This window comes from Gracilinanus agilis, chromosome 3 (assembly GCF_016433145.1).
Source record: "Gracilinanus agilis isolate LMUSP501 chromosome 3, AgileGrace, whole genome shotgun sequence".
Taxonomy (NCBI): domain Eukaryota; kingdom Metazoa; phylum Chordata; class Mammalia; order Didelphimorphia; family Didelphidae; genus Gracilinanus; species Gracilinanus agilis.
Window position 1 is genome coordinate 488,813,412 of NC_058132.1, and position 15,857 is coordinate 488,829,268.

A 15,857-nucleotide genomic window follows, 5' to 3' on the forward strand; every position below is an offset into this window, starting at 1 on the left:
AAAAGATATTCAATGTGAATATCTTAAAGTGAATAGAGTTAGAACTGTTAAAAGTCAATTCCAATGTTAAAGGATATTAGGAATGTAAAGTTAATGTAGAAGGTCAGGTTAACTAAAGATTTTTCATTACTACTCTTGCAGGATAAATACCTTCCTCTTCTGTCTCTGGCATATAACAGGAATTCCTGCACCAGATATTGAGAATGATGAGAACATTTGATTTTTACTAAAACTGTACTAAGAAGAGAGGATCCTTGGCTTCCTCAATTCCTGCTTCAAAGGGAATGGAGACCATGTATGCTACTTTTCCATAATTGCTCCAGAACACTAGCGAGTCTGCCCATTCCTCCTTAGCCTATGTAACTCTTGTCCATATCCCCCCAATAAATCTTACAAAGTGAGTCCATGCTACATACTAAAATATCTTCTATATCGTCTAATATTGTATGGATATCATTTTGTCAAGCATATAGGGCATTGCACTAAGGCAGCAAATGGCAAAGAGCTCATGTTCTAAGGGGAACAACTTGTATACAACTACATATATGTAGATAAGATATATACAATGTAAATGGAAGATAATCTTTGGGGGAAACAAGAAGTTGTAGGACTAGGAATGGCCTCTTTCAGGAGGTAGAACTTGAACTAAATCTTGAAACAATACAGGAAAACCAAGAGGTAGGGGTGGGAGGAAAGCATTCCAGGTCATAGGGTAGCCAGTGAAAACTGAAGAATTTGGAGGAGTTTTATCAACAAGGAAGAACAGAGCCGGTGTCACAAGATTTTGGAGTTTGCCGAAGGGAATAAAATGTAAAATTAGACCAGGAAGATAGGAACAGGCCAACTTGTGAACTGCTATAAAAGCCAAACGGAAGATTTTTACATTTGATCTCAGAAGTAACAGAGTCAGAGAAACATGCTCAAAGTAGACTAATTAGAAAGTTATCATACTTTCTAGTCATGAGGTGATGGAAGTCTGCACCAGTTTGCACCAGGTGGCTGTATGTGAGGAAAGTGGAGGATGTACATGAAAGATATGAAGGTATACCAGCCAGAAAAGAGGATGTTAGGACCTAGCCACGGGTAGAGGCTATGTGAATGAAGGAGATATAGATGAGAGAGGTTGTAAAGGAAGGAAGGGATGACAAAATTTGGCAACGCACTGGTTATATGGGGTAGGAGAGAGGAAGAAGTCATGGATAATCTACTTGTCTATCCTTTAAGTAAGTAGCTTGACACACACACACACAAATGAATCTGAAAACCTGAGTTCAAAACCTACCTGACAGTGACCAGCTGTGTGATTATGGACATTTCCCTGAACCTGTTTCTCCATCAATAAAATGAGGATGATACCCATAGAGGTAATACTTTTTTTGACAAAGGAAATCAATTTTATTGAAATAGTTTTCAAAATATTAAATAAAAGTAAGTTTTCGTGCTCCAGTTCAAGAATTTGTGCCCTAAAAGTATCAAATCAGGTTTATTTTCAGGTTCAACTTTAAGGGTAACCCTAAAGGGATTTTAGAAAAACTCTCCAGCAGGCAGTTATGTGGCTCAGTGGATTGAGTCAGACCTAGAGATGGGAGGTCCTGGGTTCAAATTTGGCCTCAGATACTTCCTAGCTGGATGACCCCAGGCAAGTCACTTTATCCTCATTGCTTAGCCCTTACCACTCTTCTGCCAAATGAAGAGTAAGAATTTTTTTTTTTTAATTTGTGCTAAGTCCCTATCACAGTGGATCATTGCACAATACTGTTACTGTGTACAATGCCTGGTTCTGCTTATTTTCACTCTGTATCAGTTCATGTAGGTCTTTTCATGGGAAACATCTTGGAAAAAATCTTTAAATTTGCATTTTAAATTATTAATTCAAATACTTTTAAAAAAATGGACAATGGTAAAATTTTGTATTTCCTGATACTCTCAATTTTGTGATTGTAGTCATTGCCTACTACAGAACATTGTTTTGTAAAATGTCAGCCTCTTCTTCTCTTTGTAAGGGAAGTCCTCAGCAAGGGTGTATAGATAGAATAATCTTGGAGATTTTATAGAAATGGGAATTTTGTAAAGATCACCGTTTAAGTATAATAGGTTTATGTTATTTGATATCTTCTTCTGTTATTGTGAGAATCTATCCCGCCGCCCCACCCCCTTACCAGGCTCTCAAAATTATGTTGCTTCTGGCCTTATGCTCCTCTTTGGGTAATTCAACTGTTCTTTCATCTTAGTTTATTTAATGCCATTTTTGCTTTCTTATGAAGCATGTGTAAAGTGATGGCTTGATTTTTTCAAATTTTTTTTAAAGTTTCTTCTAATTCCCCTTTCTCTCCACATGCCTTTAGCACAATTTGACTTAACTGCACTCCATATAAGTCACCAATCGCCCTTTAAGGCTCAGTTTTCCCCTCAGAGGGAAAGAGCAAATGTTCTATGATTTAAATGGGCTCTAAGATCCCTTTTACCTCTAAATCTACAATCCTAGGATCTGTTTCCAACCTGTTCTATAGACCTGTATTTAACTTCACTGGTTATGTAATATGAGGCAATACTACTCAGAATCAATGTCCATTTTCCGCTACAGAACTATACAAACAATTTATACTCTAGTTGCCCAGCCTCTCATCTTTGTCCAACAAGAGTAGGCCAAGTTCATTTCTAGGTTCTTTTGGTCTCCACATTGTGGCAATTGATTTGTCAGTTAATTTTACTTCAGAAATACTGCCGGTATCGGTCATGGTCTTTTATTTTATATAGTGCCCATTTCTTAGTGTCAATAGCTTATTTAAAAAGATCAAGTTGGAATTGCCTCAATTATACAATTTATTTTTCATTTCTTATTCTAGGTTGGTTGTGATTTTTAAATTCTCTATGCTATGAAAGTCAATCTATAGGGAGACAACAGATTAATAAATGACTCCAACTGGTAACCAGTTACTTCGAATTAATTAGATTATAGCCAACTGAATTTTAAGGGACTGGTTTTATTAGGTGTTTTTCAAGTCCCATGCCTGCAAATCTATAACTATAAAAAGGTATTCAGGTAGATGTTTTGATGTTTTTTGTTGTTTCAGCTATTATCTGACTCTTTGTGACATCATTTGAGAGTTTTCTTGGCAAAGATACTGGAATAGTTTGCCATTTCCTTTTCCAGCTCATTTTATAGATGAGGAAATTGAGGCCAACAAGATCATAAGATACACGCCCAGGTTCATACATCCATTAAATGTCTGAGAACAGATTTGAACTCAGGAAGATTAATCTTCCTGACTTCAAGTCCAGCTCTCTATCCACTACCCATTAAGGGTAAGAGAGGTATCAGGATTCTGTACATTACTATAAATTCTTGGTCTTTTTCATTCCTAATTCCCGATCATTTTCTAACATACATTTCTTGATCTTCTGAATGCCACCTTTATTTACATTCAACCAGCAAACCTTGAAGTGTGGTCAGGTGACCCAGGGGGGTAGACAGGTTTGTGAGGTAAAAATTAGTTTTATAATAACATTAAAATATTTTTCAATTCGAATACACTAAATATTGGTATAAATTTGGGGGAAGAGTTCTCAATAATTTTTAGGAGTGTAAAAGGATCCTGAGACTAAAAAGTTTTGAGGACCACTGCAATAAAGTCATTGAGAATTAAAGTATACACTGATTTAGGTTGTGGAGAGCTTATTAAGTTTTCTCTATTTGCTTTTCATCTGCAACAGAGGTTGGCAAACAAACTGAAATTTTCTTCATAATGGGCTTTTTTCAAATACTCATCATGACCACTTATAATAAAACAGACCCATTAAATGAAATTTCTTGTTGCCTGTGGATACACAGCAAAAACTCTCAACTTCTTTCCTTGGCTATGCAAAGAGAACCTGGGGACTACCCTCCCTTTTAGCTCCAAACTTCCTTTTCTCTTCCGATTTGATTTATATTGAAAGAAGGTCAAAACTGATAGAATTCCATTGATCCAAAAGTTTATTTACTTGCCAGTCACTGACAAATAACTTGCATTTAGAGAACCACAAATTAACTTTATATCTACAGATGATTTTAAATTAATGTGATTCTCAATAAGTTTTGGCTTTCTTACTGCAGAAATGAAAGGGTAGCTACATACTACTTGAGAGCCATTTTATTCTATTTTTTGGCTCAAGAGCTACTGTGGACAGAGAAATCATCACCAAATAGGCAGGCTACTGATGATGAGCCCCTCTGTACTTGACTAGACTGGTTCTCAGAAAGCAGACATATAGTCGGTTACCAGGACCATACACAAAGCCTTACCAGTATGGGATAACCTGTCAGAACTTGTCCACAGCTAGCATAGCTTTGTTGAATCCAAGGCCATTTCCATGCATCAGAATAAGGGTAGTATGAAGGGGAGGTGTGCTTCGGTGCTCAATGACTGCTAAAAATAGATAAGACTGTATAACAGCACCAATCCCAGGCAGAATAGAAAGTTGTTCCTTGATTATTTGTTAATAACATATCCATAATCCAACATTTCAAAATATCTGGCATTATCATTCAGATTAATTAGTTTAGATGTGTTTGCAATCCAAAACATATTTACTGTCCATAAGTTATATATTGTCCTTTGATTATTTTATTAAACTACATTATTTCATACATCCATACCACATATACTTAACATTGAAAAATGATCTAGAAAGAAGTCATATGTCAAGGGAAGGAAAGCAACAAGAGATTACAAGTGTAACATGACTGTTTGAGGGTTTCCTGCTTAAGAAGTGAAATAATATACATTCTTCTGTTCATGTTTATAACATATATATTTTTTCCCCTTAAGATAATCATTTCCTAAGCAACTTATAAGTTAGCAACATTGTTGGGGTGGTGTTAGAATAACCTTTTATGCAAGCTAAACTGAATATTCTTGTTAATTAGACTCAAGGTTGAAGGATATAAATAATGCAAGATCACTGTGCTTCCACTCAATAGTAACAAAAGCAAGACCTACATAAAATAATAAATAATCCTTAACTGTCTTTAAGCTTGCCTTTTTGGGAGCTGGGGATGGGAGGGTAAGGAACTAGATCTAGGATGATATTTCTCTACCAATGCAAATCTGAATCTCGTTAATAATTATAAAGTCTTATGTGAGCTGTCAGGGGCAACGAGAGAGGAAGTGATTTGCCCAAGGTAACACAATCAAAAAGTGTCAGATGGCAATAATATCAAATTTACTTCAAGTTTCCTAAAGTGTTTTACAAGTATCTTATTTAACCTTCATAAAATCAGAAATTTAGTGTGGAGTAGAATTCAGAGGATAAGTATTCAAATTCCTTCCTTTTACAGAAGAGAAAATGGAGGCAAAGAAAGTAAGTGGTTTCCCCAACATCACGCAGACAGTGTGTAATAGATATAGCACAATCAATCACTCAATGCAAACACCGGACTCTTTTCACAGCACAATACTATAGTTCTATTCTGATTTTATTATCCTCATTTTATAGATGATGAAGATGACATGCAGGAGGATCCTAAGAACATGCATCTAGAGCTAAAAATGACCTCACACATTTTACAGGTGAGAAAACTGAAGCCCAGACAGGATAAGTAATCTGCCCAAGGTCACACAGACAGTAAGGTTAAGAGATAAAGATGTGAGCCCAGGTCTGCTGACCGTGGAGGGAGGTTCTGTGATGTGTCCAAAGATCAACAGCTAAAAAGTTAGGGGTAGGATTGGAACTCAAGTATTCACAATATCATATCCAGTTTTTGTTCACAAGGGGGAAAAAAGCTCACTTTTTTCTAAGACTGATTCTTTGATAATGGCTACCATTTAAATAGTACTTCGAAGTTTGTAGTGTTTTACAAATATTATCTAATTTATCCTCAAACAACCCAAGGAGGTCACTGCTAATCTTTACTCCCACATTCCAATGGGAAGTTATTTGGGATGGACTCAGAAAAAAAAAAAAAAAAAAAAGAGCATGTTCCTTGTCCAGTTCTAGTCTTTGCTTGTCTAGTCTTAGCTTGTCCTGGTCATTGGGAGGGTGAAGGAAGATGCTATGGTCAAAGTATGGTATGCTTTGAGGTTGACATGCTATTGAATACATGATCTTCATCAATCCATTTTTCCATACAGTCTACATTACATCTCACTTCCACATACCTGGCTTCATAACTACAAGATGCAATTTCAGCCTTGGACAAAACAGAGTCAATTCCATTTGTCTGTGCAGAATCCTGATTCTCCAATAGTGATGCATCTGGTACATCAGGAACTCTATCTGCTTTGAAAATAATAAATTGTTATGATTATGGTTTTTTAAAAAGATTAATTTTAGTTCAAAAAGAAGTTTTCCATTTCTTTCATTTTACAATATATAACAAATGAAACTGCAACTCCAACCACTGGCAGCCACATCACTATTAATAAGGAAAAACACATTGCTCCATTATTATTTGTATATCTTAACCTATAATTAAGTAAAAATAAGGTCATTATTATAATAAAATGAAAAGTATCCATTTACTATATAGACCTTCATAAGCCACTGAGGCTTTTTAGAACACACTACAAAATAAAATATTCTCTCATTATTAATATTTCATTCATTCATATTCATAAAGAAAGTCCTTCATTAGCACAATTCTCTTGAAACCAATACAGATGGCTAGAGATCAAGAAGTAGAACATATACATAGTTCTTTTAAATAGAGTTTTCCTATAAAGGACATGAAATTTTCAATTCATTAAAAGGATAACTTTCTTAAAGTATGTTTCCTAATAACTGAAGTAAAACAGCAAAACCCTTTTGATATACTAAGATTTTTTTTAGTCCCTCCCTCTACCCCTGAATATATTCCTGGCTAAAATATTGCAATAATATCAACTAAAAAACCATGTCTTTTTAAGTATATCTATGGCAGAATCATGTTTAATTAAAAACATTCAAGGGCCAAAAGAATACTAGATGTTCAGAATACACATTGGTAGGCTTTGGCTAATGGTCCTACAAATTCGCCAATTATCTCTTGGTCTAAAAATGAAACAGTTATTGTGTTCACTAAATAGCAAAAGCAAAACAAAAGAACAAACACATACACATACACACAACTACATAAAAGGAGAAACTCTAGAGCCTCCTGGCTGCTTGCCACTTCACTTCCTTTACAACCTTCAGCTTCACTAGTAATTCAGAAATAGACAGTAGAGAAAACAGCTTCAGTTATAGGTCTCCCAGGATGCTATTATTGGGTTTCAAGAAGTGCCTGCTGTAAAAAACACATTGCACATTCTACAAAACACACTCTCCACCACATCTATGCTACTATAAACAAATATAACACTAGATGGTAAAACAAGACCTAAAGACATCACATCTGCTAATTCCACAAATCCTATTTTGAGATCACTACAATTTAGAAATGAACTATTTTTGCTGTTTAATTCACAAAATTTATCACATGAAAAACTAGCCAGCCCTATGTAACCTTAAAAATACATGGCTTAGGGACATGCAACAACTACTCAAGAATACAGTTGACTACTCCCCAGAAATCACTAAGCCAGTTCCGAGTATTTACTGAATACAAACACACACAAAGACATACATACATACAAAGAATAAACTCCAACCAAACTTTTAGATTCCAAATCTCAATGGAACTTGAACCTGTTTAAGAAGGAATACTATGGAATATGAGCTATGATCTCATGTACACTATACTAACATATACTTTTCCAATGTAACACAACCTCTTAAAGGGAAAACGTTCAAAGTTTCTGAAGGATCTTAAAACTAAGCAACAGTCCTAATGTTCTTTGTTTCTAAGCTGAAATTTTATAAGAAGTACAAAACTATCCTGTCAACAAAGGGGAACTACTAAGCCAAAATAAGGGTTGCAACATGTGAACAGAGACTAACCATGTGGCCAGTTGCTTTTCAAAAGTGCTCTTACTAGTTTATGCACTTAAAAAAAATTTTTTTTCATCATTTTTATATTTGGAAGCCTTACTAAAAGTACCCAAAGACACTTGAAATTTCAAATTAGAGAAAAATCATGCCCAAAGTAAAGAATGAGAAGAACAATTTCTTTGGTCCATGCATTCCCACGCCCTGGCCTGAGATGCAGTGCCATCTTGTTTATCTTCACTGGGCTCGCTGACCTTTTCCACATCGCAGAAGAGTGGATCCCTCCATGAGCTGATAGAGTTGCTTCATGTGAAATTCAGGGCAATGCAGGGACACACTGTCCTCACTGGAGGGCAAGGTAGAGAACTGCTCATCAAAACTTGACAAACTAGACGGGCACATGGTGAATGTGGAGGAACGCTTGGAGAAATCAGAGGCCAGGACCCAAGTCTGTGAAAAAGAAATCGCTGAGAATAAATCTGTGACTAATACGATGTTTAAAAACTGTTGCTCTTTAGAATGAAAACTGAAGATGCTGAGGGGTTGGGAAACATCTGCATCTTGGGAATCCTGGGAGAGGGAAAAGGCCCCAACAATGAACTTTAAAACTGATTCAGAACATCAAGGCCATCAACGTGAAGTGGTACTTCTGCATATCATTCAGGAAGCTGCTTCAAAGTGAAGGCACCGATGAAAATTGCTAGAAATATTATTAGACAAAGAGTTTCAATGTGACTAATAAGAAGTTGGAAGTTTTTATACAAAGAATCCAAGATGCTATCTTTCCTAATATTGTGACCAGCAAATAGGCCAAAAGGTGGAAACAGGATTTTAAAAAAAGTTTGTAGACAGTTGGAGCCATTTATTTCTAAACTGTTTTTCTGAAAGTTTTTTTTAATCTGATGATACTGTATTTAATAATAAGCTTCAGGCAAAAGATCAGAAAACTGTGTGGAGAGAGGAATATGAGGCCCTGGACAAATGAAGTAAGTGTTCCATGTTTGGGTTTATTTGTAACAGAACCTTGCAATAAGGAATAGCCTATTTGTTTTGTGTGTAGCAACACACAAAAAGTGATTTTGTTATGATTCCAATGTCATAAAATGAATAATATCTGTTTAAAGCATGAATGGAAATATATGTTCAGGTTCAGATAAAGTTGTTTTAAATAATATATCTTTAACAAGTAATGAATACAAACAAAATGACATTCTCCATTAAGGGACAATCTAAGCTAGCTTTCAGATGATAAGTATAGTGTAGGTATTTCTTTTGACATGTCTCTTTCGATTACTATGGCTTTTAAGGGGAAAGGAGGAGTGAATTACAATGTCCTCTAAAGTGTGATAACAAACCTTCAGCTCCCTAAATAAAGACAGTCAGAAAACCAACTGCCTTTTCAGAACTGTTTAGTTTAAGCTGTATGCTGAGGAAGGAAAGAAAAGAGAGGACTAGTACTTGGCTTCTCATTAAGGATGCATACTGGTTATAAAGTTCTAGACACAGACATCCTGAGATAAGAAAGATGCACTTGAGCCAGCAGTGAAAATTACCCATAGTGGTAACCTTATGCACAAATAATAGAAGAGATGTTATTTAAATATCCACTTTTCCTCAAACTACATTTGCTTCTGTCCGCTTTTCCATATTTCTAAAAAAGCTTTCTCCCCTCCATAAAATACCAAAGAGAAACTGAAAAATTTCCTCTTCTCATAACAAATACCAGAAAGAAACTACACCAAAAGAGGAAAACTCCACAATCATAGTACCAACAATTAAGAAACAATCCAAATAGTTGAATGTCACAACACAACAATCTATCCAGAACAAATCCCAAAACCATTTCTAGAATTATTTTGCCTGACAAGATGTTACACTCTTAAACCTAGAGATCCATTTTAAACACTTGGAAAGCTTTAGAAGACATAGAAAACACATGCATAAATACATTCTCTAATATTTTTGTGAAATATCCAGAGATGACTACTATCAAGAAAGAAAGCTGCTATCAGGATACAAGGCTGCTCAAGTTGCCTACCTACTTTTCCATTTGTCTCCTTACTTTTACCTGCTTAGTTTTCAAAATGAAGCCAAACTTTTAACTCCTAAAAAGCAACAAGGCCAAAAAAAACTAAGAAAAAAACATATAATCTATACCCCATTACAGGAATTTAAGTTAATCTAATTTCTAAACACACTCTAAATATAAATCAGAAAGGCACACAAAGCCAAAGGAGAATATAAGAGGTTTTCCATATGTCAAGTAAAAAACCTATACTTACTGCCAGATGTGTTTATAAATTAGCTCTTTGACAGAAACTTCACTTAGAAAGGGAAAAAAAATAGCACAAATGTCTTTTAAAAAATATTTGGTATATTAATATCTACCACTCAAAAGGCACAAAGCAATTATGTCAATTAATACTGTCACTTAGTGATATTACATTTCCATCCTACAACAGAAAAATATTATACACATTTGCCATGGGAAATAATTTCAGAAATGACAGTCACGATGGTACCTTCAACCATGATTCTAATTCTTATAAGTACAAGTGGGAAAAATTCATACCCTTGGTCAAGATTAAGACTCCTCTAAAGAAAAAATTAAAATTTTAAACTACTCTTTCATTTCCTTGACAAATGCTTTTGGTTACTTCGAACTGTTTTTCTCTCTTTTCTGTGATATAGTGAATCAAACAACTAATGTCACAAACTAATTCTATCTTATAAAATATCTCTTACTCTCTAGAGAAATAGAAAACCATTTACTATCACTTCTGACTAATATTACACACAGGCCACTTATTTTGTACTCAGATACTACTTTGTTCTAAAATAACAGACATAGTAAAAAAAAAATCATTCAAATACAGAAGCTTAAGTATCCTTAACTTTGATCTTATATTTCAACCAAAACATCAACCAAAAAAAACACAATTCTTCAGCAGCAGCACAGTAACTTCAAAGTGAACTTATTATCTGTACCTGCTTTGCCTTTCAGTATTTTAGTCTGGTAATACTGCCATTCCAGTTGGGGGTTAGCTCCAGGGCGTAAGGGTGCCCTTCCTGTACCTCTGTTACTTGTAACAGCTACTGGCTTTCCTGGAGATAAAAAAGATTTAGTTATTTATAAATTATATAATTTTTTTCTTTAAAAAATGTAATATGCTAAAACAAAACCAGAGATGTTTAAAAATAGCATACTCAAGTTTTATATATGTTCAAATTGTAAAAAAGATTAAAGTTAAACTGGAAAGATCTTTAAGGAATTATACTGTTTTTATATTATGTAAATTTTGTTGGCCTAGGCAAAGGTAGCTTTCAAAGGTAGTGAGAATTACTTCTGAGAAATAAGCTATATTTATGCCCACATCGTAAGATTTTAATTTAACTTAACTGTTCCTTCCAAAGGTTTCCTAGGATCAGAAGATAATTATTTCATCAATTAATGAATTAACTATTTATCATGTGCCTACTATACACTAGACACTGTGCTATGAGTGCAAAGTACTTGTACAAATACAAGAGATGAAACAATAACTACTCCCAGCGAGCTTGCATGCTAGAGTATGTAGAAAACAGCAAGTCATGGGCAAAACCTAGATTTTAACAAGAATATTTTTTTAAATTAAAATTCCATATGCAATAGAGACCTATATGATGATGGAATGAATCACAGGAAATGGATAACATCTGCTAGAAGCCTGTCTTATGTTAAAAGGGGGGGGGGCATTATACAATCACTAAATGCAGGTGTTTTGATACCCTATATAATCAATATGGAAATTAATAAGTTTTATTGTAGTTATAATTTTTACGTACCATTTTGTCTTAAAGAAAGTTAATCACAATATTCTTAAACAAGAATATGAAATATTCACTAAATATTTTATGTGAAAAAGCATACCAAAACCTTTATTTATGAGCCAACTATAGCTCTTAAACATTTCACATTTCCTCTATCAGGTTAAAAACAGTACTGCCAATGATGGATGAGACCAATACATACAATAGCAATTGTAGAGCAGCAACTATTGGCAAGCACAAAGTATCTGGCTCTAGCAATACACATTGTATGATTTCACCAGAACAAAATGCTAAATATTAATTCTTCTCAAACTGTTCTAAGGTTCATAGCTGAAACTGGGAACTCCAAGTTTCCACAAAAAATATCTGAACATATTACAAATGCAATATGCTACCAAGGTACTATAAAAAATGAAGGAGATGATTTTAAAGAAATCTGGAAGATATGTATAACCTGATGTAGAGTAAAATGAGCAGAACCAGGAAAACAATTTATACTGTAATGACACTATAAAATACAATTTTCAAAAGACTTGAAATTTTGATCAAGCCTGATTCCAGAAGATTGAAAATGAAGAAAGTTATCTACTTTACTTGACAGACAAGTGACAGACTAAATATGCACACTGAGAGACATTTTTTGACATGGACAACATGGAAATTTGTTTTCCTTAATTGCACATGTTTGTTATAAGAGTTTTGTGTCTTAGGGGTGTAATGGTGGAAGAGGGCATAAGTGCTTGCTAATTTTTTTCAAAACAAAACAACCTAAAGTGAAGCATATTACGTGAAATTATGTAAAACAAAGGCTACAAAAAAATCTATATTAAATATTCACATTTGCTATTAATATTGACTACTACAAAATTCTCTAATGGTTAGACTAGTCACTAGATTGTTACAACAAAATCTGACCCACAAATAAATTATTTCATTTTAATATTTGAGAGACTAATTAGACTACCTACACTCCAAATATCATTTTCTAGGTTTCAATGATACTATATAAATCCAAAAAGGAACATCTCTTGAATACAGGCTGCAGTCCCTTATGATGAAATCTCTTCCTATGAGAAAATTATCTATAATGTTATTACATTAACATTAAACAAGAATAAGGCCAGAAGCAGGTCTTATTCTGCCTTAAACCCAGACTAAAAGATCTTTTGACTCTTTTTTCTATAATAGAGGAAAGTTATATACAACATATATCCAAACTCCTATTCCACCTTTGTCGATAAAAGAATATGAAGAAACCTTAAACACAGGAGCTAAGATATTGTAGAAGGGAATCAGAGGAAAATACAATTAAAAATGATTATTTCACTGTTCAAGCATTTTTAATAATGAGAAAACCAAGAATACTTACCTTTGAGATCTGGTCTATTTCGGATTCCCACTGACACAAAGAAGCAATCCATGTCAACATGCATTATACAGCTCTGATGTCTAGATGGATTCAATACAGACATATTGCCTGTAATTGAAAGAAAAAAATTGTTGAAATCTAATTTCAGGTTCAAAAAATAATCTATCAAATAAAAGAGATGTAAAAATTCAATAAGGTTGAACAAGAAAACTTACAGGGAAAAAATTTATGGCCTCAGAAATTAAAGAAATCAAAATTTTGATTCATCAAAAATAAAAGAGTCGGCAGAAGCAAAGTGGGTAAAACATGCCACCTGAGAGGAAAGAAGAGCTATAAGCAAGACCTCTGACACATAATGGTTATGGAACCCTGGGAAAGTTACCAAACCTCTTAGAACTCCAGGCTCTAATACTTTAAATTGCAGAGAAGGTGCCCATTTACATTTTTTGAGTTTATTAAGCCAAAGATTCTCTATGCCAAGAAATCACTCCATATTGTTTTAACTTAATAGCTTATATACCCCCACCTAAAAATTTTTTATTTAGTAAAATCACTATTAATTTCAAAACCTCATATTTTCTTAATTTTTATTGTATTACATTTTTTAAAAATTTAAATGGTCACCTATAAATTCAATTTTAAAAATAATTTATTTTGCAAATGTTTTAAGTATTCATAAAGATATGCTTCCATGGATTGAGGGTCACAAGGGTAGACATTTTTAAAAACTTCTCTCTAACACTACAAATATATCTTTAACATAACTTAAGTATATATATATATATATATATATATATATATATATATATATATTAAAAAATGCCTATAGAAATTCTGTAAGAAATATATTTTTTCTTACAAACTTTCTTATGTATCTCAAATATGCAGTCCTTAAAAAAAAATCAAAAACTTGAAGGAAATCTACCCAAAAAGCTGTCTTACATTACTTCCTCCTGTCTCAAACTCCACTTAACTCTGAAACTTCTAGTCTGAATTGTTCTAGCTTTCTGATACCCTCCCCAAATGGAAATACAACAGAGTAAAAGAAACTGAAACTAGGGGAAAAAAATAAATACAAATAAAACTTAATTCAGTGGACTCCTAGGAATAAGGAATTATACTTAGTTTCTTTAGGAAATCTGAATTATTGAAAGAAAAAAATAAAAAATATCAAGCATAGACTACAGTTTAGAATTATTTCTTGTGGTATTTTCAAAGACTTTGCTTTTTTTTATATATACCTAATCGAGTACTACTATATATCTAGCTAGAAAATGAATAAAAAATAAAAAATTCACAACAGTGAAAAATTCTCTTTATTGTCACTATATGAGGGATATCTATAGATGAGTTAAACACTCATAAAAATAGATACTTCTTTTTCAAAAAGATTAAGCATTTTAATTTTTAATACATGCCATTATAAGGGATTCAATAAATCAACAAATATTTACCAGATGAAATATTTCAGTGTATAAAGCATTAACACATTAGGTCCTACTCTGACATCATCAAGGCATGGAGGTGAACTTGGATTCTCTGAGACCGTGGGAGGTAGCAAGGAGTGGGAGGGAGAGCAAAATAAAGATTCCACAAGCTAAAAAGCCTTCACATATAATAGACTATCTATTGGGAAGCAGTCTTGCTAAATAAAGGAGATTTGTCAGTAGCAGGCTGACTTCAATTTGAATTTTTTAACCAAGGTAACTCATAAAATTTATTGATAGAAAATTAAAAAAATGGCAATTTTCTACATTTTTTCTATCATATAACTAACTTATAATATCCCTTTCAAAAATAACTTAACTTATATCACCTTTCAAATTTAAGTGATAGTTAAAAACACCAAAGTGAGAATCTATCATAATTCTATTATTCTAATGTACTTCACAAATAACGAAAGCATTTGGTTTAAGTAGGGCAAGAGGAAAAAAGTAGAGAAAAATAATTAGAAAAAAATTAAAAGCAGCTCACAACTAAAACTAAATATGATAAAAGATAGGATGGATTTTTCTAAAGCTCTCTATTTACTTATCTTGTTACCTTCCTATAATTTGTAGCTAATGGCTTGGCTTTTTGTTTATGTAACACAAATATTAAGGAGTAAAATGAGAATAAAGAGTTTACCTATTCCATTTCTAACTGAAAACAAACTGTTAATTTTCAAAAGTTCACTATAGTCTTATAAAGCTAAATTAATTTCCTACCAAGTTTCTATAAAATAATTTAGATTCTAACTTTCAGACCTAGAAATTTATGTAACTTTTATATGGAATAATTTCATTCTCACCAGAGTTCACTGGGATGATAATTTAGAGAATATATGCCATGCTTTAAAAAGACCAGAATCTAAAAGTCATTCAACAAATTTATACATGAAGTGACTTCTCAGAATTCAGCCACTTAGATCTGTCAAAATTACTGAGAAACTTTTGTATTTCTAACTTTTAATTTACATTAAATTCAAAAATCCTATTTTAGGGGGCAGCTAGGTGGCTCAGTGGATTGAGTGTAAGGACCAGAGACAGGAGGTCCTGGGTTCAAATCTGGCCCAAGACACTTCCTAAATGGGCAAGTCACTTAATCCCCCACTGCCTAGCCCTATCCACTCCTCTGCCTTGGAACCAATACATAGTATTAATTCTAGGACAGAAGGTAAGAGTTGAAAAAAACAACCTATTTTAAAGCAATTGATAAGCTTTTTACGTTCTTTAATATTTCTATTATGAATTAGCTAGCCTGTTGATTCTGCACATTAATTATTAATCAGGTATGATATGACAACTTCAAT

General features: G+C 33.4%; 1 protein-coding gene across 1 annotated transcript in view; it reads right to left on the bottom strand.

Moving 5' to 3' along the window:
• Positions 1-15,857, bottom strand: part of REV1 (REV1 DNA directed polymerase) — a 63,727-nt gene that overhangs the window by 31,164 nt on the left and 16,706 nt on the right. Inside the window, exons 4-7 of the mRNA XM_044669301.1 lie at positions 14,081-14,121; positions 13,067-13,228; positions 10,876-10,992; positions 6,141-6,261 (exon numbers count right to left, since the gene is read on the bottom strand). Coding sequence (XP_044525236.1) covers positions 6,141-6,261; positions 10,876-10,992; positions 13,067-13,228; positions 14,081-14,121 — 441 coding nt within the window. The remainder of the gene's footprint in view (positions 1-6,140; positions 6,262-10,875; positions 10,993-13,066; positions 13,229-14,080; positions 14,122-15,857) is intronic.